At 42.7% G+C, this 23,586-nt stretch overlaps 1 protein-coding gene across 1 annotated transcript; it reads right to left on the bottom strand.

The window, feature by feature from the left end:
* Window positions 1-725: 725 nt before the first annotated feature.
* Window positions 726-18,354, bottom strand: LOC139571486 (sodium- and chloride-dependent GABA transporter 2-like). Its single transcript, XM_071394414.1, has 14 exons — window positions 17,948-18,354; window positions 13,144-13,278; window positions 11,415-11,555; window positions 9,470-9,560; window positions 9,103-9,235; window positions 7,656-7,790; window positions 7,233-7,336; window positions 3,245-3,369; window positions 3,059-3,171; window positions 2,442-2,579; window positions 2,186-2,288; window positions 1,973-2,073; window positions 1,645-1,815; window positions 726-1,452 (listed from the first exon to the last, which is right to left on the bottom strand). The coding sequence occupies exons 1-13, from the start codon at window positions 18,132-18,134 to the stop codon at window positions 1,813-1,815; spliced, it is 1,509 nt and encodes a 502-aa protein (XP_071250515.1). The 5' UTR covers window positions 18,135-18,354; the 3' UTR covers window positions 726-1,452; window positions 1,645-1,812.
* Window positions 18,355-23,586: the final 5,232 nt, after the last annotated feature.

The following is a 23,586-nucleotide window of genomic DNA, read 5'->3' as shown; positions in this document are numbered from 1 at the left end:
TCGTGCACTTGCCACCAAGATTGTTGATCTGCATTCAGAGATGTTCCTTATAATGTGTGTGCCCGGCTCATTCTTGTATATGCCTGTCTGCATTATTCTCCAGGGAAGCAAAACATCTGGGTGCTCATTATGTACAAAAACAGGCCTACATCCACACTAGAGCTGAATAACTTAGCTATATTTAATGGCGTTTTGCCAGAAAGATAGATTTGTTAGAATATCTCATTTAATTCAGGAAGATGGAGAAGCATGATAGAGGGAGAGGTGGAAATGCATCATACCAGAGGCAGGTAGGCTCAGGTAGGGTTTAAGTATGTAGGCAGAGGATGATGATGAAGTAGGCCTAAAGTAAGATTTTTTAAAGGTTAACCCAACTAAATAATCATTCATGATTTACATTATCTCAATTATCATTCTGTCACTGCATGACAATCCACATTTGCTATGTAGCCTACAATTGTTATTGTTTTTTAGGCCAAAATTGGTGAAATTCTCTAGCAAGTTGTTTAGTTGTGTTTACTTTGATACCAATTGGCCTACATGGCGTTAGAAGAAATAAAAGTGCACACTACAGATGGCTATATCAGTCCGCTAATACAGGACTGGTATAGGCCCAGTGTACTACTTTTGTCATTTTTTGAATAATATACAGTACCAGTAAAAAGTTTAGACACAGCTAATCATTCCATGGTTTTTTTATTTTTACTATTATTCAACATTGTAAAATAATAGTGACGACATCAAAACTATGAAATAACACATATAGAATCAATACGCCATCCCATCTGGTTTATGCTTATCATATATGTTTTTCAACAGGACAATGATCCAACACACCTCCAGGCTGTGTAAGGGATATTTTACCAAGGAGAGTGATGGCGTGCTGCATCAGATGACCTGGCCTCCAAAATCACCTGACCTCAACCCAATTGAGATGATTTGGGAAGAGTTGGACCGCAGAGTGAAGGAAAAACAGCCAACAAGTGCTCAGCATATTTGGGAACTCCTTCAAGACTGTTGGAAAAGCTGTCCTCATGAAGCTGGTTGAGAGAATGCCAAGAGTGTGCAAAGCTGACATCAAGGCAAAGGGTGGCTTCTTTGAAGAATCTACAGTATGTTTTGATTTGTTTAACGCTTTTTAGGTTACTACATGATTCCATATGTGTTATATCATAGTTTTGATGTCTTCACTATAATTCTACAATTTAGAAAATAGTAAAATAAAGAAAAACCCTTGAATGAGTGGGTGTGTCTAAACTTTTGACTGGTAATGTATATTTTTTATTCAGGGGGTTCTGCAGCACCCTCAGTACGGTTGTGCTGGCAACAGTACATTATTACAGTTACAGGTGTTTTGTAATCCTTTACTTGTAACGGATTACATGTAATCCATTACACCCCAACCCTGATCCTGGGAAGGTCATCTGCTGGCCGACAGATCGCCTGGAGGCGCTGGGGAAGCAAAGAGGTATCAATATACGTACAATCAATTAGAAGCAAAAGTTTTCCTCAAAATCTATCTCAGAATAGCTCAGAAACTCATAGACAAGCTTTATTGATCAAAATGTCATAATTCATTGGATTCATGCATTTAATGCAACACGAGTGCTAAATATTCAAGAGGAAATCTCAAATGCCACTGACTTGCCAGAATGTCCCTTGTCCTCGGTACAGTTTGTAGACCATGGTGATGGGAATGAGAGAGAGGGAGGACATAGCCAGGAACCAGCCCAGCCCGTAGGCCCACCACGGGTACACATAGGTGTTGTTGAACTTCAGAGGGCTGTACTTCAGCAGCGAGAACACAAAGGTTCACTGGAAGAGGAAAAAGATGTCCCAAATATGTTGTTTTGTAATATCACTTGTCTTGTTTGATATTAACAGCACAATGTTTTGAAAGCAACTGCATTGTGAAATGATATCCGTAAATGTAAGTAAAATAATGATGAAAATGCACTTGACTTAAACTCACTGTGCACATAGTAGGGGTGATGTATAGCCAACAGTACTTCACCAGAGAGGAGGGCCTGTAGCCAATCATATCCTCAATGTTGTCACAGAAACGTTCAGCACCTTGGACAGAGACATATACAGGGTTCTCATGAACAGTGTCCTTGTTGAACGGATAGTTGAAGGAACTAAAGGAAGAACTACTATTTACAAAATGCAATTTCCCCATTCTTACCATATATCCATCCAATACTGAAAGACTGGCATATGGAGAGGAGTAGCAGAGTGGCACCACTGCACACATAATGATCAAACAGCTGTATGATGTAGAGGCCTCCCTGCAGAGAAATAGACATTCATTACAACTACTTTCAAACCTCGCTCCATGTTATCGATATGTGTTCTTACAGTATATCAGAGACCCATCTCTACCTGTTCGCACAGCAGAAACTGTTTGAGAACATGTGTGACCTGTGTCTGGGACCTCTCACCTCTGTGACCATGATGAGTCCGACCAGGCAGCAGCAGCAGCAGATGAGCAGCAGCAGTAACTCCCTCCGGTGGCCCTTTCTGAGGACGTTGGGGTAGACATCCGTTACCGAGGTCATAAGGCTCTCAAGGCCGACAAACTGGGGAACATGACAGAAGAGAGAGAGGGCAGTGTACATGAGAGGGTCAGGTACATGGAAGAACACAGCAGGACACCCAGGTGGAGGGAGGGTAAGGTACAGGGAAGAACTCAGCAGGACACACAGGTGGAGGGAGGGTAAGGTACAGGGAAGAACACAGCAGGACACCCAGGTGGAGGGAGGGTAAGGTACAGGGAAGAACACAGCAGGACACCCAGGTGGAGGGAGGGTAAGGTACAGGGAAGAACACAGCAGGACACCCAGGTGGAGGGAGGGTAAGGTACAGGGAAGAACACAGCAGGACACCCAGGTGGAGGGAGGGTAAGGTGCAGGGAAGAACACAGCAGGACACCCAGGTGGAGGGAGGGTAAGGTGCAGGGAAGAACTCAGCAGGACACCCAGGTGGAGGGAGGGTAAGGTGCAGGGAAGAACACAGCAGGATACCCAGGTGTAGGTTGTGGTGGGTGTTGAGCTCTAACCTGGCTGTCCAATCCTAACAGGATGATCATGGTGAAGAAACACACGGCCCAGAACTGAGGACAGGGGAGCAGGGACACTGCCTGCGGGTACACTATGAACACCAGGCCAGGACCTGCAGCAGAGCAGCAACAAAACGTTACAGAATACTCTACGTGTACCTCCGTTACACTGCATTAGAGACTAACCTGACTCAGCTACCGTAGAGATGTCCACACCCTGTTCTCCAGCCATATAACCCAGGATGGAAAAAATAGCAAAACCAGACAGGAAGCTGGTCCCACTGTTCAACAAGCACAGATAGAAGGAGTCTCTGCAAGGCACAAAACAGTCTTCAACATACGGTGCATTTGGGAAGTATTCAGAGCCCTTGACTTCTTCCACATTTTGTTATGTTACAGCCTTATTCTAAAATTAAATAGAAAATGTTCCTCTACACACAATACCAAATAATGAAAAAGCAAAAAACTGGTTTTTAGACATTTTTGCAAATGTATAAAAAAAAACTAACAGAAATACCTTATTTACATACGTATTCAGACCCTCTGCAATGAGACTCGAAATTGAGTTCAGGTGCATCCTGTTTCCATTGATCATCCTTGAGATATTTCTACAACTTGATTGGAGTCCACATGTGGTAAAATCAATTGTTTGGACATGATTTGAAAGGAACACACCTGTCTATGTAAGGTCCCACAGCTGATCGTGCATGTCAAAGCAAAAACCAAGCCATGAGGTTGAAGGAATTGTACGTAGAGCTCCGAGACAGGATTGTGTCGAGGCACAGATCTGGGGAAGGGTACCAAACAATTTCTGCAGCATGGAAGGGCCCCAAGAACACAGTGGCCTACATCATTCTTAAATGGAAGAAGTTTGGAACCGCTAACACTCTTTCTAGAGCTGGCCGCCCGGTCAAATTGAGCAATCGGGGGAGAAAGGTCTTCGTCAGGATTGTGACCAAGAACCCAATGGTCACTCTGACAGAGCTCCAGAGTTCCTCTGTGGAGGTGGGAGAACCTTCCAGAAGGACAACCATCTCTGCAGCACTCCACCAATGTTCGAATCACCAGACGGAAGCCACTCCTCAGTAAAAGGCACATGACAGTCCACTTGGAGTTTGTCAAAAGGCACCTAAAGGACAAGATTCTCTGGTCTGATGAAACCAAGTTTGAACTCTTTGGCCTGAATGCCAAGCATCACGTCTAGAGGAAACCTTGCACCATCCCTACGGTAAAGCACGGTAGTGCAGCTTCATGTTGTGGGGATGTTTTTCAGCGGCAAGTCCTAGGAGACTAATCAGGATCGAGGGAAAGATGAACGGAGCAAAGTACAGAGAGATCCTTGATGAAAACATGCTTCAGAGTGCTCAGGACCTCAGACTGGGGCGAAGGTTCACCTTCCAACAGGACAACAACCCTAAGCACACTGCCAAGACACTGGAGGAGTGGCTTCGGGGAAAGTCTCTAAATGTCCTTTAGTGGCCCAGCCAGAGCTTGGACTTTAACCAGATTGAACATCTCTGGAGAGACCTGAAAATAGCTGTGCAGCGACACTCCCCATCCAACCTGAGCTTGAGAGGATCTGCAAAGGAGAATGGGAGAAACTCCCCAAATACTGTATATGTGTCCCAAGCTGGTGGCATCATATCCAAGAAGACTCAAGCCTATAATGGCTGCCAAAGGTGCTTCAACAAGAGTAAAGTGTGTGAATACTTATGTAAATGTACTATTTCAGTTTTTAAAACATTATACATTTACAATAACGTCTAAACACCTGTTTTTTCTATGTCATTATGGGGTATTGTGTGTAGTTTGACGAGGGATTTTTTTTTTCATCCATTTTAGAATAACGCTATAAGGTAACAAAGTGTGGAAAAAGTCAAGGGGTCTGAATACTTTCCGAATGCACTGTATTAGTTCTCCATTCTCGTTTATATTAGGGTTGAATACTCTTTCATATTCGGTTTCAATCCTCTTTTACACACTATTGTAATTGGTGGTCAAAAAATATTTAAATTTAGGGGATTAAACTGATGAGGACAGAGGGCGCTGTTTTCACTTTGGGGGAAAATCGTGCCCAACTTAAACGGCCTCGTACTCAATTCTTGCTTGTACAATATGCATATTATTATTACTATTGGATAGAAAACACTCTCTAGTTTCTAAAACCGTTTGAATTATGTCTGTGAGTAAAACAGAACTCATTTGGCAGCACACTTTCTGACCAGGAAGTGGAAAGTCTGAAAATGATGCTCTGTTCAAGGGCCTGCCTATAAATGGGCATGATACGTATGAGTATACATGCACGTCATACACCTTCCCCTAGATGTCAAGAGGAAGTGAGAGAAGAAATGAAGTGATTATCTTGGTCTGAGATGGAATAAATCCTCTTGGAATGACGTGCCCGCCATTTCCTGTTTTCTGGAAAGCGCGAAGATGAACCTGGGATTGCCTTCTGGAAAGCTGTCGTTATAGGCGAATACTATCTCCGGCTTTGATTTTATTTGATACATGTCACAATATCATCGTAAAGTATGTATTTTCAATATAGTTTTATTAGATTATTGAAATTTTTTCGGGACGTTAGGCGTGTTGCGTTGTCTGTGTTTGTTGACGATGGAGAGCTTCGCGCCACGATGGAGAGCTTCGCGCCAGTGTGCTTGCTAATTCAAGAGGGAAAAACAATGTTCTAAATCCAAACAGCGACTGTTCTGGACAAAGGACCCCTTGTACAACATTCTGATGGAAGATCACCAAAAGTAGGACCCATTTTGTGATGCTATTTCATATATCTGTCGAACTGTGTACTAGTAGTTTTGCGCCCAGGTTTTGGCCACTCTCTCGCTATAACATAAGCCTTATGTCGTAATGAAGATATTTTTAGAATTCTAACACTGCGATTGCATTAAGAACTAGTGTATCTATCATTTCCTATACAACATGTATTTTTTTGTAATGTTTATGAATAGCTATTTGGTCAGAATAGGTGAGAGTCTAATAGAAATATCCGCACATTCTGGGAAAAAGATGCTACGTTAGCATAATGGATAACCACTGATTTCAGCTCTAAATATGCACATTTTCGAACAAAACATAAGTGTATGTATAACCTGATGTTATAGGACTGTCATCTGAGGAAGGTTTATGAAGGTTAGTGAAAATGTATATATTTTGCTGGTTTATTCGCTAACGCTAACGTGCCTATTGCTATCGCTAACGTGCCTTGATGAATGAATGCGGTTGTGTGGTAGGCTATTGTAGTAAGCTAATATAATGCTATATTGTGTTTTCGCTGTAAAACACTTAAAAAATCGGAAATATTGGCTGGATTCACAAGATGTTTGTCTTTAATTTGCTGTACACCATGTATTTTTCAGAAATGTTTTATGATGAGTATTTAGGTATTTCACGTTGGTCTCTATAATTACTCTGGCTGCTTCGGTGCTATTTCTGACGGTAGCTGTGATGGTAGCAGCAATGTAAAACTGATTTATACCTCAAATATGCACATTTTTCGAACAAAACATAGATTTATTGTGTAACATGTTATAGGACTGTCATCTGATGAAGTTGTTTCTTGGTTAGTTTGGTTGGTTTCGTGCATGCTACCTGTGCTGTGAAAAATGTCTGTCCTTTTTTGTATTTGGTGGTGAGCTAACATAAATATATGTGGTGTTTTCGCTGTAAAACATTAAAAAAATCGGACATGTTGACTGGATTCACAAGATGTGTATCTTTCATTTGCTGTATTGGACTTGTTAATGTGTGAAAGTTAAATATTTCTAAAAAATATTTTTTTAATTTCGCACTCTGCCTTTTGAGTGGAATGTGGGAGGTGTTCCGCTAGCGGAACGCCGGGGCTAGAAAGGTTAACATTTAGCCCGAGGTAATGCCTTGTCAGGGCATGTCGTGCCATGACTCTTCTAGGCGTAGCTGAATGAGATAACTATGCATTTAAGGGATTGAATGTACCGCATCCGATCCATCCGAGCAAGCCAAGCCAGTGTGGATTTTCCTTTCTAAGTGTTCTACTCCTCCATGCTTAACCAGGTGTGCATTTTTTCCATCTTCAGACCAGTTAGCACCACGGAATGAGCAAACTATGCAAGATCTTCACTGTGACAAATGAATACTGTGTATTCTAAATCAAACCCATACCCTAAAACTGAAGACTCACTTGTAACAGTCGTTGTTGTATTTGTTGTAGCTTCCAAGAGAAGTCAGGTATCCCAGGCATATGGCGTAAGAAAAAAAAACCTGGGTTCCTGCATCCATCCAAACCTTATTGAACACAAATAAGAGTTCAACTCAAGTCATAAACGGAACATTCAATAATCAAAACAGAAATCAGTTCCGGTAAGATGTGGTGAGATTGGAGAAGGACTTAGAGGGCAGGTTTCCTGGACACTGATTGAGCATACTCCTGAAGGATGTGGTGAGATTGGAGAAGGACTTAGAGGGCAGGTTTCCTGGACACTGATTGAGCATACTCCTGAAGGATGTGCAATGGAAAGGCTCAATTTAAAATGTTTTTTAGTCCCGGCCGATGCTGTATCTGTGTCCGGGAAACTGGCTCATAGATTTACACTACACATAATACCTGTGGATCAGCAAGCCTTGTAGCATTGGGATACATGTAGTAGAACATGCCATCTATAGCTCCAGGTAGGGTCACTCCTCGGACGAATAGCACCAGTAGCATGACATAGGGGAAGGTTGCCGTGAAGCACGCTGCCTAGGAATAAATAGTACAGGTATAATACAGAACAACACATTATAGACATTACCGGTATTACCATAGCAACTAGCATGTATTACCATAGCAACTAGCAGGTAATACCATACCAGCGAGCAGGTATTACCGTACCAACTAGCAGGTATTACCGTACAAACTAGCAGTTATTATCGTACCAACTAGCAGGTATTACCGTACCAACTAGTAGGTATTACCGTACCAACTAGCAGTTATTATCGTACCAACTAGCAGGTATTACCATACCAACTAGCAGGTATACCAAATAGCATGTATTACCATAGCAACTAGCATGTATTCCCATACCAACTAGGAGGAATTACCGTACCAACTAGCAAGTATTACCGTACCAACTAGCAGGTATTACCATGCCAACTAGCAGGTATTACCGTACCAACTAGCATGTATTGCCATACCAACTAGCATATATTACCATACAAACTAGTATCTATTACGATACCAATGTTGTGGAAATGCTTACACAGGGACACTCAAAGTCAATCTTAAATGAATCATTGTTTATTGTCAGCATGCTGGAGAGGTTCCAACACACTTGATGCACCATAGTGAACATCAGTCAGGAGCTCTCACGGGGCAGTCCAGTTTAGTTCCCTTATATACTGGTTACAGACATGTTACATAGGCACAGTTCATAGGATTGGTTCCGGCAAGTGTCTGGCACCGTCTCATATCTTAACTTAAAGAACATCTTCTGGGCGTTCTGCCAAATAGTCTAAAGGAGGAGGTCATGACCCCCACCCCCATGTCTTTAACGGTCACAGGTAGGAAACAAGGATACTTTATGACACCAAAGACAAGATGCTCAAAGTAAAATTTCCTTCACACCATCTAGCAGGTATTACCATACCAACTAGCAACTATTACCATAACAACCATCAGGTTGATGTTTATTTTTGTGAGTCTTGTCCTGGAGGCAGAACTGAGTGATTTCCCCTTAGATAAGCCAGCTGCAAAGTCAAAAAAGTCAAAGATTTAAGGTTAGGGTTAGCAGTGTGGTTAAGGTTAGGCTTAAGGTTAGGTTGGGTTTGGTTTAAAATTTGATGACTTTTGGCTGTGATTGCTAGTGTCCACTCTGCAGAGCTGCGTCCAGGACAAGATACATGATGAAAAACGCTAACCTGCTACCAACTATGAACCCATACATCTCACCAAGTAGGGTACAGCTACAGCAAATATTCCACCTCTGTTTTTTGTTGTTATTGATTTTTTTCTTCTTTTTACCTTTGATTTAAAGATTGATTGAGAATGGAATGATGCATGTGTTCAGTCTCACCTTTCCTGTAGACCTCACTCCTTTCCAGATACAGAAGTAGCAGATGGCCCAGGACAGCAGAAGGCACAGAGCCAGCTCCCATCTAATGACTCCAAGTGATTCTATTCCATCCGATATCCGCAGCACTCGCCGCCTGTGAGGAGAAAAGGTAGACACTGCAAAACATTTTGTCACCAAAATAAAATGTATCTGATATAAATATATTGTAGCCTATTGTAATATATTGTATGCACATAGAATAATTATTTCAAGTACCCTTACAGTACCCTTAAAAAAGAAAATAAGACTATCTGATTAATTTGAGGAAAGAATCTAATCATGAAAGATGTAATGGTTAAAAACACAGCATTATTATAGATTTACTTACTGCCAAAACTCTACAACTGAAGATGACGTATTCAGGAGGGGAACAGTCCAATTGCTGGTTACATTATTGGTACCAAATGTGACACAAGCATCTGAAATACATTGAAGTCTATTTGTAGCAAGTTAAAAGTTGACAGCTTGGTACCAAATGTGAGGCAAGGATCTGAACTATATGGAAGCTTAGTTGAAGCAGGTTCTAACCTCCAAAAAAGGGGAGAGGGTTCTACTAAGCTAACATATGGAATTGTTTTTTAAGATGGTCATACCATGGATCATTTAGATATTTGATTTTGAATTGTATGAACCCCGTAGGTATGAAAAAATATATTTGAAAGTTATTTGATAAAATTTAGATTTTGGCCTTGGCAAAACATGGAAAAAAAGACAGTCAAAAACCGGTACCGGGTTACCTTCAGTTCGTGAGAATTTTATCTATCTCATTGAATATAAACAGTCCATTCATGCCCTCCGCAAGGCAATCAAACAGGCACACGTCAGTACAGAGACAAAGTGGAGACGCAATTCAACGGGACGCACTGTATGTGTCATGGACTCCAGGCAATCACAGATTATAAAGGGAAAGCCAGCCAAATTGCGGACACCGACGTTTTACTCCCGGACAAGCTAAGCACCTTCTTCGCTCGCTTTGAGGACGACCCGGGCCGCTCTCGAGGACTGTGAGCTCTCTTTCTCCGCGGCCGAAGTGAATAAGACATTTAAGCGTGTTAACCCTCGCAAGGATGCCGGCCTAGACGACATCCCTAGCCGTGTCCTCAGAGCATGCACAGACCACCTGGCTTGAGTGTTTATGGACATATTCAATCTCTCTCAATCCCAGTCTGCTGTCCCCACTTGCTTCAAGATGTCCACCATTGTTCTTGTGCCCAAAAAAGTGAAGGTAACTGGTGGGACTGATTAAAAACAATGACGAAACAGAGCAAGGAAGAAGCCACTGCTCCAAAACCGCCATAAAAAAGCCAGACTATGGTTTGCAACTGCACATAAGGACAAAGATTGTACTTTTTGGAGAAATGTCCTCTGGTTTGATGAAACTGTTTTACCATAATGACCATTGTTATGTTTGGAGGAAAAAGGGGGAGGCTTGCAAGCCGAAGAACACCATCCCAACCGTGAAGCACGGGGGTGGCAGTATCATGGTTTGTTTTTCTTTTGCTGCTCGAGGGACTGGTGCACTTCATAAATTAGATGGCATCATGAGGGTGGAAAATGATGTGGATATATTGAAGCAACATCTCAAGACATCAGTCAGGAAGTTAAAGCTTGGTCGCAAATGGGTCTCCCAAATGGACAATGACCCCAAGCATACTTCCAAAGTTGTGGCAAATTGGCTTAAGGACAACAAAGTAAAGGTATTGGAGTGGCCATCACAAAGCCCTGACCTCAATCCAATATAAAATGTGTGGGCAGATCTGAAAAAGCGTTTGCGAGGTAGGAGGCCTACAAACCTGACTCAGTTACACCAGCTCTGTCAGGAAGAATGTGCCCAAATTCACCCAACTCATTGTGGGAAGCTTGTGGAAGGCTACCTGAAAAGTTTGACCCAAGTTAAGCAATTTGAAAGCAATGCTACCAAATACTAAGTGAGTGTATGTAAACTTCTCACCCACTGGGAATGTGATGAAAGAAATAAAAGTTGAAATAAATCAGTCTCTCTACTATTATTCTGACATTTCACATTCTGAAAATAAAGTGCTGATCCTAACGGACCTAAAACAGGGATTTTTTACTAGGATTAAATATCAGGAATTGTGAAAAACTGAGTTTAAATGTATTTGGCTAAGGTGTATGTAAACTTCCGACTTCAACTGTAACTAAGCTACAGAGGTAGCAGCTCCTGAAGGGATTATTGTAACCCAGTAGCCTCCAATGTACTATTTGATAAAACTGCTACAAAGTTTCATTTCAGCCACCAATATTCTAAATACCTATGTTCCAGTCATTATTAAAGTTGGCCCATGGCAGGTCAACAGTGAAGGATGAAAACAGGTAGTGGAAAGCCCAGGCCAGGATCACAATGTAGGTCATACATCCATATATAGTGATCACCTGGGCGGCGTAGCCCAATCCTGATGAAGGCAAGAACAGAAGCATAGCAGCATGCTCATAAAACCTAAAAGGATATATTTTGGAAAAGGAATGGGGCCCTATGTTACTGCACATTCATTAAGATCACTCACCACTTGTTTGTTTTGCAGGACTCATATAGAAATGAATAAATGTGTCTCAGCACGGTTAAGGAACACCCTTCCTTGGGCTTATAAAGTGAAGTGTTGCCTTTAAAGAAGAACTGAAAGTTTTCATTGCAGTGTGATTTATTTTACTTCACCAACGTTACAACTTTACAATCTGATGTAGCTAGCATAATCTTTAGACCAGGCTAGACAACATCTGCATTAAGACATCTGACAGGTAAGATATGTGTGAAGCGATGATAAAAGCTCACTCCGTGATTAGAGTTTGTCACAATAACAATGTACCCTTGTGCACAGAACTGTACAGAAGTGGAAGCTCCTTAGAGGAGGAAGGGGAGGACCATCCTCCTTAGTGAATTCCAATTTTTTTATTAGATCATACTAAATATATTCAAATGTCACCAAATAACTGATTGACACAATGTTTTGTAATGAACGTTTACAGTAGACTCAACAGCACTCAGTAGGGTAGCACCGTGGTGTAGCTGGAGGACACCTAGTTTCCATCTTCCTCTTGTTACATTTATTTCAATACGAAACCTAGGAGGCTTATGGTTCTCAACCCCTTCCATAGACTTACACAGTAATTATGACAACTTCTAGAGGACGTCCTCCAAACTATCAGCATGAACTGACATGTTGATCCACCCAAAGGATCAGAGAACGAATCTAGTAATGAAAACATAAGCTACAGCCAGCTAGCACTGCAGTGCATAACATGTGGTGAGCAGTTGACTTAAAGAGAGAGAAAGACAATATTTGAACAGTTTTAAACAAATTAATTCATTAAAAAATGAAGGAGAAGCAAGATAGAGAGATACAGAGAGAGAGATATATATTTTATTGTATTGTTTTCACTTTCACTTAGCTAGCGAATGCAGCTAGCTTGTTTAGCATACTCAAACATCCTGCTCAAACAGAGAGGGATGCTATGTTACCTAGTTGGCCGTGGCTTTCCAACATTGGAACTCTTCCAAGTCAAGGTAAGCTTTTGGTTTTATTAATTTATTGGACCGGGGCCCGCCTGTGTAACTGCTAAACTGCTTTCTGATTGTACATTGTACTTCATGACTGTAGCAGGTTTACTAACGCATCAGTTCTAGTAGTTCTAGTTGACTTTGAGGTGACAAAGATGTAGGCTGTGTGTAGCGGTTAGCATCATGATATGAAGGTTTTGCTTGTCACAGACAGTTAATGTGTAGTGCACTGAAGTCCAGAAGCAACCTCACGATGGCTATAGGTAAAATGTAACAATCATGTAGTAGCCTAAACCTATCGATGTTACATTGAACTGGGTGAATGGAATATGAATGACGAATGACAGTCATCCAATATGCTGTAATAGAAATAAGACCATGCTCATAAAAAAATATTGTCCTCCCTCATATTAAACGACACCGAACATCACTGCTGTACAGCTATACTCAACACAGAGATCACTATGTAATTCAATGATCCTCACCTTCAAACAGCGGGCAGATCTTCCGCCAGCAGGTGATGCCCCCCTGGCTGGTGTACTGTCCAAGAGCCGTCTCCAAGATGAACAGAGGGATGCCACAGGTCACCAGGTACAGGATATATGGGATGAAGAAGGCACCTACAGAACAGGCAGGAATCACAAAAAGTAGGCCTCTGTTCACTTTAACCATTAGTTGACTTTTGGGGGCCAGTGTGACAGGTTAGGTTTATTGGAAAGATTTCAACTACAATAGAGGCAGGCAGGAAACAGGAGACAAAGGGCTGTGAGACAGAGGCTTAATCCTAGACACATATAAAGTGGGATGTACACGGAGTGTGCGGGGCAACAGACAACGAACAGCAGAGGGGCTAAGGATTTTAGAGATGGGTAAAGGGCCGATGAAATGTGGGGAAAGTTTACGGGACTCCACCCGGATGGGCAAGTCCCGAGTGGAAAGCCATACCCTCTGCCCAAACGTGGCGCAGGGGTCCGGTGGAGATCTGCCTGTCTCCGATACCTGGATGTGGTCTTCAGAAGAGCAGCCCAGGCTCTCTTCCAGGTACAGCGACAGCGGGGGACCAACATCTGGGAAGAGGATATGCTGACTTCTTGCTCAGGGAAGAGCGGTGGCTGATATCCCAAAGGACACTCCAAGGTGGAGAGACCAGTGGCCGAGCAGGGAAGGGTGTTACAGGCATATTCCACCCACACAAGTATCTGGCTTCAGGTGGTGGGGTGGCGGAGACGAGGCAATGAAGAGCCGTCTCCAGGTCCTGATTGGCTTGCGCCGACTGGCCGTTAGATTAGGGGTGAAAACCAGAGTACAGGCTGGCTGACGACCGAATGAGGGTACAGAACGCCTTCCAGAACCGGAACGAGAACCACGATCCATGGATCCGGAAAACGTGCTACACCATGTGCTGAACAGTCTTCTTGGCTGAGAGTAACTTGGGAAAGGGGAATGAAATGGGCGGCTTTAGAAAATCTATCCACCGTCAGGATTGTGGGGTTGCCATCACCTGTTGCGGTGAGCAACAGGGAGTAGTTGAAGAAGGCCAGCCAGAGCTTGCAGCAGAGTCTTATTTCGTGCACACACAGTGTATGCGGCGACGAATGCGGAGGCATCAGGCACCATAGAAGCCCACCCAAAGCATTGTCAAATGAAAGTCAGGAACCAACGGGAGCCTGGATGTCAGGTCAGTCTTGAGGAATATGCCCAATCCGGGGAACGGGCAGAGTCCGGGACAAAAATCTACCCACTCCAACCAGTGCCTCCACTCCTCCGGCGAGGAGTTCTCGATTTCCCACATCATAGTTCTTCTCAGCAGGGGTAAGACGATGGGAGAGAAAAGCGCAGGGGTGCAGCTTTTGGTCCTGGGCAGAACGCTGGGACAGGATGGCGCACACTCCGACATCCGAAACGTTGATCTCCACCACAAACTGACGGAACGGGTCCAGATGGATTATGATGGGGGCTGCAGTGAATCGATATTTGAGGTTCGAGAATGCCCGGTAAACTGCTGGAGACCTCATGAATGGAACCTTGGGCGTGGTGAGTGCTGAGAGCGGGGAAGCCAGGGTGCTGTAACCTGAAGCGGCGGTAGAAGTTAGCAAATCCCAGGAAACGTTGCAGCTGCACTCCAGATGTGGTTTGAGGCCAATTCACCTTCACTCTCACCTTGTCTAGATCCATCTGTATATGTTCTACAGCGATGACTTATTCTAGGAAGGAGATGGTGGAGCGATGGAATTCACATTTCTTCACTTTAATGAAAAGCTGGTTCTCCAGGAGACACTGAAGGACCTGTCGGACGTGCTCTTGAGCTGAATGGGAAAAGACAAGGATGTCGTCGAGGTAGACAAACACGAACAGGTTCAGCATTTCCCAGAGCACATTGTTGACCACGGCCCGGAACACAGCGTTGGTCTGAATGGCATAACCAGGTACACATAGTGCCCGCTATCGGTGTTAAAAGCTGTCTTCCACTCTTCTCCTTCCCGTATCCGAACCAGATGGTAGGCATTCCGAAGGTCCAACTAAGAGAAGATGGTCGCTCCCTGAAGAGGTTTGAAAGCCCAGGAGATGAGTGGTAGAGGGTAGCGTTTTTTAACCGTGATGTCATTAAGGCCCCAGTAGTTGATACACAGGCACATGGTTTTGTCCTTCATCTCCACAAAAAAGAACCCTGCGCCGGCGGGAGAGGCAGATGGACAAACACTCCCTGCAGCGAGAGAGGCCTCAATGTACTCCTCCATAGACTTGGTCTCCTGACCCGACAGGGACTAAAACCGCCCCTGAGGTGATGTAGTGCCCGGAAGAAGGTCAATGGTGCAACCGTAAGGTCGATGCAAAGGGAAAGTGGGCATTGTTGAAGACCTCCCAGAGGTCCAGGTACTTCACGGGAATGGCTGAGGGATCCAAGACTTCTCCCAAGCCTGCAGGAAGATGTCCCGGGGAAGGCAGTGTGTAAGGTCCGTAAAGTTGGTATAGTCCCAAAATGTTTTCAAGATATGTAACTTTAAAAAAAATAAACCCTCCACATACAGTACCAGAATAAAAGTGAAGAATTCAAAACGATGAAATAACACATATGGAATCACGTAGTAACCAAAAAGGTGTTAAACAAATCAAAATATGTTATATATTTGAGATTCTTAAAAGTAGCCACCCTTTGCCTTGATGACAGCTTTGCACACTCTTGGCATTCTCTCAACCAGCTTCATGAGGTAGTCACCTGGAATGCTTTTCAATTAACAGGAGTGCATTGTTAAAAGTTAATGTGTGGAATTTATGTCCTTCTTAATGCGTTTGAGGCAATCAGTTGTGTTGTGAAAAGGTAGGGGTGGTATACAAAAGATAGCCCTGTTTGGTAAAAGACCAAGTCTATATTATCGCAAGAACAGCTGTCTTGTCAATGTAGAAAATAGTACAAATAAAGAAAGTCCCTGGAATGAGTCGGTGTGTCCAAACATTTGACTGGTACTATATGTTAAAATATAATTTTATTTAACATTCTGGCTTGTAGAAGTCATGAGAGGAAACATTCCTCATCCAAACGCTCCTTTCTGTCCGACGTAGAATTCAATGCAAGTCAATGTCGGGTTTCCAGGCAAGTGTCGATACTGATAGGATCGAAATGAAGGGAGCGCTGCTCTTGGGTTAGCTTTCTCCATTTAAATCTTTCTTAACATTATAAATTATTTCACAATTCTGAAGAGGGATCAGCTTCTAGTGATTTTTTACCACCTAAGGCTGCAAATATTAAGGCGGCTTATTCATCATTGCGCACTATGGGCTTCACGTCATGGAAGACTACAAGAAGCAAATACAACTCAATTGATTGAACATGAAATGTATTTCAATATGTTTGAAATTGGCCTATAGCCTACGTTTATATTTTAATGTAGTCATCTAGGTTTTCATTTGCAGCATCTTTTTATACGTCACTTGTTTGTATCAAAGAAATTGGCAATGTTGTATTTGTAGTCAACTTTGTTCTGAAGTTATTGCCGGTCAAAGAGATAATGATAAACCATGTTTCGCTATGTTTAGCGGAGATCTTCTGTTTATAAATTGATTCGGGAGGGCAAGAAAACATCTATAACGTACTTAGCTGTTCTCAGTGGTGGAAAAAAGTACTTAATTGTCATACTTGAGTAAAAGTAAATATACTTTAATAGAAAATGACTAAAGTAAAAGTGAAAGTCTACCAGTAAAATACCACTGTCGTGTGTGCTCCCTCTCCGGCCTCTAGGTCACCAGGTTGCTCGTTCATGGTGTACACCTGTCACCAGCGTTACGCGCATTTGTACCTTATGACACTCACCTGGACTCCATCACCACCTTGTTTACCTGCCCTTTATGTCACTCCCTTTGGTTTCTTCCCCAGTCGTCATTGTTTCTGTTTCATGTCCGTGCACTGTTTGTGTTTCTTGTTTTGTTCATTTATTTATTAGTTATTTATTTATTATTTATTAAATGTATTCACTCCCTGAATTTGCTTTCCGACTCTCAGTGTACATCGTTACAACCGCTTGAGTAAAATGCTAAAAGTATTCGATTTTTAAATATACATAAGTATCAAAAGTAAATGCAATTGCTAAAATATACTTAAGTATTCAAATTCTTTATTTTGAGCAATCCAGACAGCACCCTTTTCTTGTTTTTAAAATGTATGGACAGCCAGGGGCACACTCCAACACTCAGACATCATTTACAAACAAAACATGTGTTTAGTGAGTCTGCCAGATCATAAGTGATAGGGATGACCAAGGATGTCCTCTTGATAAGTGCTTGAATGGACCATGTTCCTGTCCTGTCCAAAATGTAACCAGTACTTGTGGGTGTCCGGCAATTCATGTAATGAACTTAGTCTTATTAAGATGCTTTTGGGAAGCCTTTCTGACTGAAGTGAGTTTAGATTAGTTTTATTGGTCCTGTGCAGTTGTAAATCAAGCAAATACAACTTATTTGAGAAATTGTAAATTGTGCAAGGGTTCCAGTATTAAACGGACCCATAAATATATTTTGGAAGTCCTAAAGAAGGTTTAGGATGTTCTAAAGAATATTAAATGGGACCGAACTGAAAAGAGATCAAACTCCTCCATCATAAAGAGAACACTCTTCTATGGCTGCGTTTACACAAGCACAATTCAGATATTTTTAAGAGCTGATCTGATTGGTTAAAAGACCAATTAGTGAAAATTATGATCCGAATTGGGATGCCTGTGTAAACGCAGCCTCAGAGGTACACAAATGTATGCACATATTTCACCAACAAGCAAAAAGGAGACTTTGTTGACTCACCCCCACCATTCTTGTAACAAAGATATGGAAACCTCCATATATTTCCAAGTCCAATAATAGCACCAGCCACAGTTAGAATGAACTCCATTTTACTATCCCACTGGCCACGCTCCTTGACCCTCTGTTGGGTGTAATGCACGGGCCCTGGGAGAGGCTCATGTCTGCCTACGGAGAGAGGAGCTGCCATCCTGCCAGTAAGAGAGGGTCCGAAGCCAAGAGCTGCGTGTGGAGTCTGTTGAGTTCCTGCCTCAAGATCAGTTGTTGGTGCAATGGTCTGCTCCTGTTAGAGCTTTTATGGATATCAGCACTGTCAAGATAGTGTGGTGGTAGCCTCGAGGTTAGAGAGGCGGAACGTTTCCAACCCCTGAGTTGCCTGCTGTAAAATCTTTCAGCCAGAGGGTTACCGGCTTCAGTATCCAATATAATTCATACTGCCGTTGTGCCCTTGAGAAAGGCACATTACATCTAAATGGTGTTAACACCCGTGTGGGCTCTTGAACTCTCTCTTCAAAGTTCTTTTCAACTTTCCCTTACGGTACTTGTCGACTATCGGTCTAATGCCGGTATTTAGTCTGAGATGGAGCTTACAACCCGCTTTGGGCTGCATTCCCAAACAACCAGATCCGAGAAGACCGGACCCCGGCGCGAGTGGGCCACAGTAAGCCTCATATTGAGAAGAGGGTGCTTACAGTATATCTTAGCCTTGGGCAGCCACACTAGGAGAACAGAACATCGGGCTTATCCTACAATTGTACAACAAGTCCTTCCACATAGAGATGAGGTTCAGCAGCTCTTGGATGACAAAGGAAGTAAGCATATTTATTGTTACAAGAAAAAAAATTGAAAGCGGGGGTAGTGGCAGTGCTACCTTTCCCCAGACATCACAACGTCCCATGTACTGACATCGTTAGTTCTCTGTGTATCATCATACTGTACATGGAGCCCACAGGACCACTAAAAAGGATAGTTCACGTAAATTACGGGTGAACAAAACCAAAGCATGGGTTGCTGTCTTACCTTGTCCATTCACTGCTTACAGGGTAAAGCAACACATTATAAAATATTAAAATGCTAGATTGGCATTGATGATAATCAACTTTTGGTGATTTTGGTATAGTCACCCCCCATTATTTACAAAGATGGAAATAATTGATTCATTGGCTGGTGTTATAAAACTATTTTATAAATACATTTTGCAATGTATTTTAAAAGCGTTACAAAAGAGTGTTACAAAAGACCTTGTTCAGATCAGATGAGTTTGAAGACAACGGTAATGACAGCTCAACAACATAGTTTCAAAACCCTTCCACAAAACATCATATACAGTTGAAGTCGGAAGTTTACATACAGCTTAGCCAAATACATTTAAACTCAGTTCACAATTCTCAATTCTCAAAAAATCCCTGTCTTAAGTCAGTTAGGATCACCACTTTACTTAAAGAATATGAAATGCCAGATTAATATGTGAGAGAATGATTTATTTCAGCTTTTATTTATTTCATCACATTGCCAGTGGGTCAGAAGTTTACATACACTCAATGAGTATTTGGTAGCATTGCCTTTAAATTGTTTAACTTGGGTCAAACCTATTAGGTAGCCTTCCACAAGCTTCCCACAATACGTTGGGTGAATTTTGGCCCATTCCTCCTGACAGAGCTGGTGTAACTGAGTCAGGTTTGTAGAACTCCTTGCTCGCACAAATGTTTTTAGTTCTGCCCAAAAATGTTCTATAGGATTGAGTTCAGGGCTTTGTGATGGCCACTCCAATACCTTGACTTTGTTGTTCTTAAGCCTTTTTGCCACAACTTTGGAAGCATGCTTGGGGTTATTTGCCATTTGGAAGACCCATTTGCGACCAAGCTTTAACTTCTTGACTGAAGTCTTGAGATGTTGCTTCAATATATCCACATAATTTTCCTTCCTCATGAAGTCATCTATTTTGTGAAGTGCACCAGTCCCTCCTGCAGCAAAGCACCCCCACAACATGATGCTGCTACCCCCGTTCTTCACGGTTGGGATGGTGTTCTTCGGCTTGCAAGCATCCCCCTTTTTCCTCCAAACATAATGATGGGCATTATGGCCAAACAGTTTCATCAAACCAGAGGACATTTCTCCAAAAAGTACAATCTTTGTCCTTATGTGCAGTTGCAAACCGTAGTCTCGCTTTTTTATGGCGGTTTTGGAGCAGTGGCTTCTTCCTTGTTAAGTGGCATTTCAGGTTATGTCGACATAGGACTCGTTTTACTTTGGATATAGATACTTTTAGAACTTTTTCCTCCAGCATCTTCACAAAGTCCTTTGCTGTTGTTCTGGGATCAATTTGCACTTTTCGCACACCAACGTACATTCATCTTTCACTGCTATGCGGATGACACACAGCCGTACATTTCAATGAAACATGGTGAAGCCCCAAAATTGCCCTCGCTAGAAGCCTGTGTTTCAGACATAAGGAAGTGGATGGCTGAAAACGTTCTACTTTTAAACTCGGACAAAACAGAGATGCTTGTTCTAGGTCCCAAGAAACAAAGAGATCTTCTGTTAAATCTGACAATTAATCTTGATGGTTGTAAAGTCATCTCAAATAAAACTGTGAAGGACCTCGGCGTTACTCTTGACCCTGATCTCTCTTTTGACGAACATATCAAGACTGTTTCAAGGACAGCTTTTTTCCATCTACGTAACATTGCAAAAATCAGAAATCTTCTGTCCAAAAATGATGCAGAACATTAATCCATGTTTTTGTTGCTTCTAGGTTAGACTACTGCAATGCTCTACTTTCCGGCTACCCGGATAAAGCACTAAATAAACTTCAGTTAGTGCTAAATACGGCTGCTAGAATCCTGACTAGAACCAAAACATTTGATCATAGTACTCCAGTGCTAGCCTCCCTACACTGGCTTACTGTTAAGGCAAGGGCTGATTTCAAGGTTTTACTGTTAACCTACAAAGTGTTACATGGGCTTGCTCCTACCTATCTTTCCGAGTTGGTCCTGCCGTACATACCTACACGTACGCTACGGTCACAAGACGCAGGCCTCCTAATTGTCCCTAGAATTTCTAAGCAAACAGCTGGAGGCAGGGCTTTCTCCTATAGATCTCAATTTTTATGGAATGGTCTGCCTACCCATGTGAGAGACGCAGACTCTGTCTCAACTTTTAAGTCTTTACTGAAGACTCATCTCTTCAGTAGGTCCTATGATTGAGTGTAGTCTGGCCCAGGAGTGTGAAGGTGAGCGGAAAGGCTCTGGAGCAACGAACCGCCCTTGCTGTCTCTGCCTGGCCGGTTCACCTCTCTCCACTGGGATTCTCTGCCTCTAACCCTATTACAGGGGCTGAGTCACTGGCTTACTGGTGCTCTTTCATGCCGTCCCTAGGAGGGGTGCGTCATTTGAGTGGGATGAGTCACTGACGTGATCTTCCTGTCTGGGTTGGCGCCCCCCCTTGGGTTGTGCCGTGGCGGAGATCTTTGTGGGCTATACTCGGCCTTGTCTCAGGATGGTACGTTGGTGGTTGAAGATATCCCTCTAGTGGTGTGGGAGCTGTGCCTGGGCAAAGTGGGTGGGGTTATATCCTCCCTGTTTGGCCCTGTCCGGGGGTATCATCGGATGGGGCCACAGTGTCTCGTGACCCCTCCTGTCTCAGCCTCCAGTATTTATGCTGCATTAGTTTATGTGTCGGGAGGCTAGGGTCAGTTTGTTATATCTGGAGTACTTGTCCTGTCTTATCCGGTGTCCTGTGTGAATTTATGTATGCTCTCTCTAATTCTCTTTCTCTCTTTCTTTCTCTCTCTCGGAGGACCTGAGCCCTAGGACCATGCCTCAGGACGACCTGACATGATGACTCCTTGCTGTCCCCAGTCCACCTGTCCCCTGTCCACCTGGCCAACTGTTCTGCCTGCGGCTATGGAACCCTGACCTGTTCACCGGATGTGCTACCTGTCCCAGACCTGCTGTTTTCAACTCTCTAGAGACCGCAGGAGCGGTAGAGATACTCTTAATGATCGGCTATGAAAAGCCAACTGACATTTACTCCTGAGGTGCTGCACCCTCGACAACTACTGTGATTATTATTATTTGACCATGCTGGTAATTTATGAACATTTGAACATCTTGGCCATGTTCTGTTATAATCTCCACCCAGCACAGCCAGAAGAGGACTGGCCACCCCTCATAGCCTGGTTCCTCTCTAGGTTTCTTCCTAGGTTTTGGCCTTTCTAAGGAGTGTTTCCTAGCCACCGTGCTTCTACACCTGCATTGCTTGCTGTTTGGGGTTTTAGGCTGAGTTTCTGTACAGCACTTTGAGATATCAGCAGATGTACGAAGGGCTATATAAATAAATTTGATTTGATTTTGATTTGATCTCTAGGAGACAGAACGCGTCTCCTTCCTGAGCTGTATGACGGTTACGTGGTCCCATGGTGTTTATACTTGAGTACAATTTTTTGTACAGATGAACGTGGTACCTTCAGGCATTTGGATATTGCTCCCAAGGATGAAACGGTGGAGGTCTACAAGTTTTTTTTCTGAAGTCTTGGCTGTTTTCTTTTGATTTTCCCATGATGTCAAGCAAAGAGACACTGAGTTTGAAATACATCCACAGGTACACCTTCAATTGACTCGAATTATGTCAATTAGCCTATCAGAAGCTTCTAAAGCCATGTCATCATTTTCTGAAATTTTACAAGCTGTTTAAAGGCACAGTCAACTCAGTGTATGTAAACTTCTGACCCACTGGAATTGTGATAGAGTGAATTATAAGTGAAATAATCTGTCTGTAAACAATTGTTGGAAAAATTACTTGTCATGCACAAAGTAGATGTCCTAACCGACTTGCCAAAACAATAGTTTGTTAACAAGAAATTTGTGTAGTGGTTGAAAAATTTGTTTTAATGACTCGAACCTAAGTGTATGTAAACTTCCGACTTCAACTGTATATCATTTACTATACTAAGTGAACGGTGATTTATTTGGAAAATTATCTTTCTCTGTCAAATCCAAGGTGCTAATGGTTGGATAATGTATTTGTGTCCTGCAGATAATTTTATATAACTTGATGTGTTTCTGGAGTTCCATAAGATATGTGGAGTTCCATAAGAGATTTGGAGTTCCATACATGGAGTTCCATACATGGAGTTGCATACATGGAGTTGCATAGGAGATGTGGAGTTGCATAAGAGATGTGGAGTTCCATACATGGGGTTCCATAATAGATCTGGAGTTGCATAAGAGATGTGGAGTTCCGTACATGGAGTTGCATAAGAGATGTGGAGTTCCGTACATGGAGTTTCATAAGAGATCTTGAGTTCCATAAGAGATGTGGAGTTCCATACATGTAGTTCCATAAGAGATCTGGAGTTCCATAAGAGATGTGGAGTTCCATACATCTAGTTCCATAAGAGATGTGGAGTTCCATACATGGAGTTCCATAAGAGATCTGGAGTTCCATAAGAGATGTGGAGTTCCATACATGTAGTTCCATAAGAGATGTGGAGTTCCATAAGAGATGTGGAGTTCCATAAGAGATCTGGAGTTCCATAAGAGATCTGGAGTTCCATAAGAGATGTGGAGTTCCGTACATGGAGTTCCATAAGAGATGTGGAGTTCCATACATGGAGTTCCATAAGAGATCTGGAGTTCCAT

Source organism: Salvelinus alpinus, chromosome 3 (genome assembly GCF_045679555.1).
Source record: "Salvelinus alpinus chromosome 3, SLU_Salpinus.1, whole genome shotgun sequence".
In the NCBI taxonomy this organism is placed as follows: Eukaryota; Metazoa; Chordata; class Actinopteri; order Salmoniformes; family Salmonidae; genus Salvelinus; species Salvelinus alpinus.
The sequence above is the reverse complement of the archived record's forward strand: the minus strand, read 5'-3'. Positions and strand labels throughout refer to the sequence as shown.